Genomic DNA, 3,708 nt, shown 5'->3' on the forward strand with positions numbered 1-3,708 from the left:
TGTGGCAACTCAAATTACTCTATCAACTCAAAGCAAAAAATTGGCGACAGACAGCTCGTATCTCAAAAAACTCATTAGTCGAGACACTCGTAAGTCAAGGCCCCACTGTATATTTTTTGATGTGCTGCAGAGTCTTAGTAATTACTTTATGTGTGCCATGGGATGGAAAAGGTTGAAAATCGCTGCTCTATGGGAAAGTCCTTTTTTCAAACCTCAGAGAACAATCCTTTTTCTCTTTGAATGGCGTTGCTTTTTGAATCATTAGACACAAATTAATTCAGTCAGAGTCGGGACATGGAAGAACACAAAAATTAGATGTGGCAGTCTTGTTAAATCACTATTTCTCCTCGTTTTTAATAGTGTGGAATTTTGATTTAAGTTATAGCTGACTTTTAAAATTTTATATTTGGAGCAGGAAGAGCAAGATCTGGATCAACAGGGAAACGAGGTATGCTTTTGTCGGGGTCCCTACCACAACACTTTGACTGCACTTCAGCTCCCAGAATGTTTGACACAACTAATTAAAACTGAAAAGGCTAAGACAAGGCTCTAGTCAGACACTCTGGGTTTGAATCCCAACTTTGCTGCATATAATTGCAACCTTGGAAACATCATTCCTTGTGCCTGTTCCGTCATCTGAAGAATGGGGATGATAACTGTCCCTAAGAGGAGAGAACTGTTTTGAGAACTAAGGTAACATACGTAAAAGATTTAGAAGAGCTCATGGCACGTAGTACCAAGCATCTTGTCTCTAAATTTACTCATGTTAAAAAATATGGGCAATCTCATAGGCAGCCACCAAATGGGAAACTCTAAGCCCTAGGAGTTCTCCTTAAGAAAAGGTGAGAGAGAAGGCTATTCTAGCCCTGAAATTTTCCACTTCAGCACTATGAATATTTGGGGATGGATAATTCTTTGTTGTGGGTAGCTGTCCCATCCTTGGTCTTTACCCACTAGATGTCAGTCGCGCTCTATCTCCCCCCCAACCCCCCCCCCAAACACACACTCCTCTCCCCCACTTGTGACCCCCAAAAATGTCTCCAGACATTGCCCAGTGTGTTCTGGGGACAAAACCCCCTGGTTGAGAGCCACTGGTCTAGCCAAAGTATCAGTCCCATTTCCATGCAATGGATTTAAATCTATTTGTGGTCATTGTCATGTTTCCTTTTAATCCATAGTAGTTTCCCACAACTCAAGTAACACCCAGCAAGTTTTTTTCTCCCTTTCTCTTAAATGGATTATGAGTGCCATTTTGAAAATCATTTTCTTATTTCTCATGATGCTAGGAAAAATGATAAGTAATCAAGAATATATATTTAAACACCATTGGTCTTAAGCTCTTCAGAGCTATAAAGCAGAGCTTACAACTATCAGTCAGAAAAGGATAAAAATACATTGAGATACTATTTTGACAGGTTTTAGAATTGTTTTTTTAGAAGTGATGTGAATTACTTTAATAATTGTTTGTTTTCCCTTTTTAGGAAAACCTGTTTGACTCTTTGACGGGACAGCCACATGCTGAAGATGTACTATTGTTTGCCATTCCAATGTGTGCCCCTTATACCACCATGACAAACTATAAGTAAGTCATCACCATTTAACTAAAGCAACTGTCACAACAGTGATTTATGAGTTGTTTGTAATATCTGTTTACTAACATATACAATTCCTCTTTAAAGATACAAAGTGAAACTTACTCCTGGAATTCAAAAAAAGGGAAAAGGTATTTAAAAATTTTTTTGAATTGTCATTTTAAACATTTCTTGACTGAACAGAACTAGATTCTTCTAATTTCTATTTACAGCTGCAAAAACAGCCTTGCATAGTTTCATGCATTCCAAAGAAGCAACAGCAAGAGAAAAGGACTTATTCCGCAGCGTAAAGGTAAGATATTCCTCCTGAACTTTCTGAAGATGGCAGAACATTCTGAAAATATCAGCAGTTACTTGCTGTTTTTTTGTTCTTGATTTATTTAGTAGATGCAAGTTGCAGCTACTGTCTTGGTAGAAAATGCTTCCTAGAAGCAGTATCAAATAAGAAGAATCACTTCACATAAAAATTGTAGAAGTGCCTTTCTTTTGATAGCACAGGATACATAAACTGTCATAAAAAGAAATATGGTTGACCATATAGAATGTGAAAATATTCAGCAATTCTCTTTTTTTAGGACACGGATTTATCAAGAAACATTCCTGGCAAAGTGAAAGTGTCTGCACCCAATCTTCTGAATATAAAGAGGAAATAGCTGAAATGAAATCCTAAAATATATTAAGAGGAGCCACTTTTATAGTCTTTTGGAAGTTCAAAGATGAAAAAACTATGTAACAAGATTTCGGCTTTTAAAAATGAACTAAACATTGCCTTGCTATATCTGCCAAAAGGACTTACTCTTGTTTTATTCCACTTTTATAGAGAGGAGACACTGTCTATGATAGGATTTCCAAAATATTTGTGGGCAGTTAAATGCTAATTGTATACATCTGTAGTTATTCTAAATTTTCTCGAAACTTGTGAGGTTATTAAGTATTCATGCTGTAAAGAAATTGAATAGTGAAATGGCTCAGTTACTTAGACTATTGACTTGGTAGTCTACTGTATATAATGTCTAATATATCTATCACTCACAGGCCAATCACAAGTTGTTGGATTTTGTTTTTTTTCTGGTGGTGGTGGTTGGGGGCAGTTAAACATTTAGAATTGAGTCTTGAAAACCCTAAGTATTGAAGGAGTAAGTTTCCTTCTGCCATATACTTGTCAAAATGTATATTAGATTTAAAATATAAATAATTCCCATGACTAAGCTTAAGGAATAACACTTTGAAGAAATTGGTGTTGAACATTTCCATGCATTTACACACCCTCATTTTTCACCTTCTTTCTTGTAATCTCATTCAGTTCTGTACCATTTTATTTTCCACCTCTAATATCAGTGACATGTTACTGAGTACCTTAACCTACAATGTCAGAAGTGCACTTTTAGGGTTAGAGTCAGGAAAGACTCCAGACCCAGTTTTCTTCTGTCTCCTAGCAGAATGGGGAATAAGGTCATACCTTATTTCCATTCTTTTATGAGCTATAAAACTGCTACTTTTTAAATGATCAAATAACAGCTACTTAGATTCAACATGACCAATTCCCCAAGACTCTATACCAAAGCATTTAAGGTCAAAGTACTAAACAGCTGTTTGTCCTTCCAGAATTTATTTACCAGTTTTCAGTCCTATTGAGAGTATTTTTCCATTTGAAATTGATGTTTAAAAAAACTTTATAACTATGTAGCCTCATATTGTAAGTACAACAAAATAGACTATTCTTTTCATTAAAAAACATCTAAATTTTTGAAAATAATAACTTCAACTTGGGGGGTAGTATAAGTGTATAGATGACGTGTTGTAGAATTGTGCACCTGAAACCTGTATAATGTTAACCAGTGTCAACCCAGTATACTCGCAATAAGAGCGGGAAAAACAACTTCACTATTCTAGGTGGTAAGAATAAGTATGTTTCTACCGATAGTTATCTTGAAGTTATCAAAAAGGAAATATAACAGCCATTCCTTGGGGTAAAGCCCAAGTATTAATTTTCCTTTGTTTTAACAGAAGACAATTTTACTGGTGTTAAATACATTTATTGTAAACTTTGGACACAAAAATAGGTTCTCTAGGCCATTCACATGCACATTAAAACCAAAAAGCTGCAAAGCTACAC

General features: G+C 35.6%; 1 protein-coding gene across 5 annotated transcripts in view; it reads left to right on the forward strand.

The window, feature by feature from the left end:
* The window catches only part of NEMF (nuclear export mediator factor), a 74,825-nt gene extending 71,143 nt beyond the window's left edge, over positions 1–3,682 (forward strand). For 3 of the 5 annotated variants that reach the window (XM_006776087.2, XM_006776089.2, XM_006776090.2), the window contains 5 exons: positions 413–448; positions 1,482–1,582; positions 1,680–1,723; positions 1,805–1,884; positions 2,168–3,682. In XM_006776087.2, the coding sequence (XP_006776150.1) occupies positions 413–448; positions 1,482–1,582; positions 1,680–1,723; positions 1,805–1,884; positions 2,168–2,245 (339 nt within the window). In that variant the 3' untranslated portion in view covers positions 2,246–3,682. The remainder of the gene's footprint in view (positions 1–412; positions 449–1,481; positions 1,583–1,679; positions 1,724–1,804; positions 1,885–2,167) is intronic. The other 2 variants (XM_006776088.2, XM_006776091.2) reach the window with 1 other exon arrangement.
* Positions 3,683–3,708: the final 26 nt, after the last annotated feature.

Source organism: Myotis davidii, unplaced genomic scaffold, assembly GCF_000327345.1.
Source record: "Myotis davidii unplaced genomic scaffold, ASM32734v1 scaffold1069, whole genome shotgun sequence".
NCBI classification, from domain to species: Eukaryota; Metazoa; Chordata; class Mammalia; order Chiroptera; family Vespertilionidae; genus Myotis; species Myotis davidii.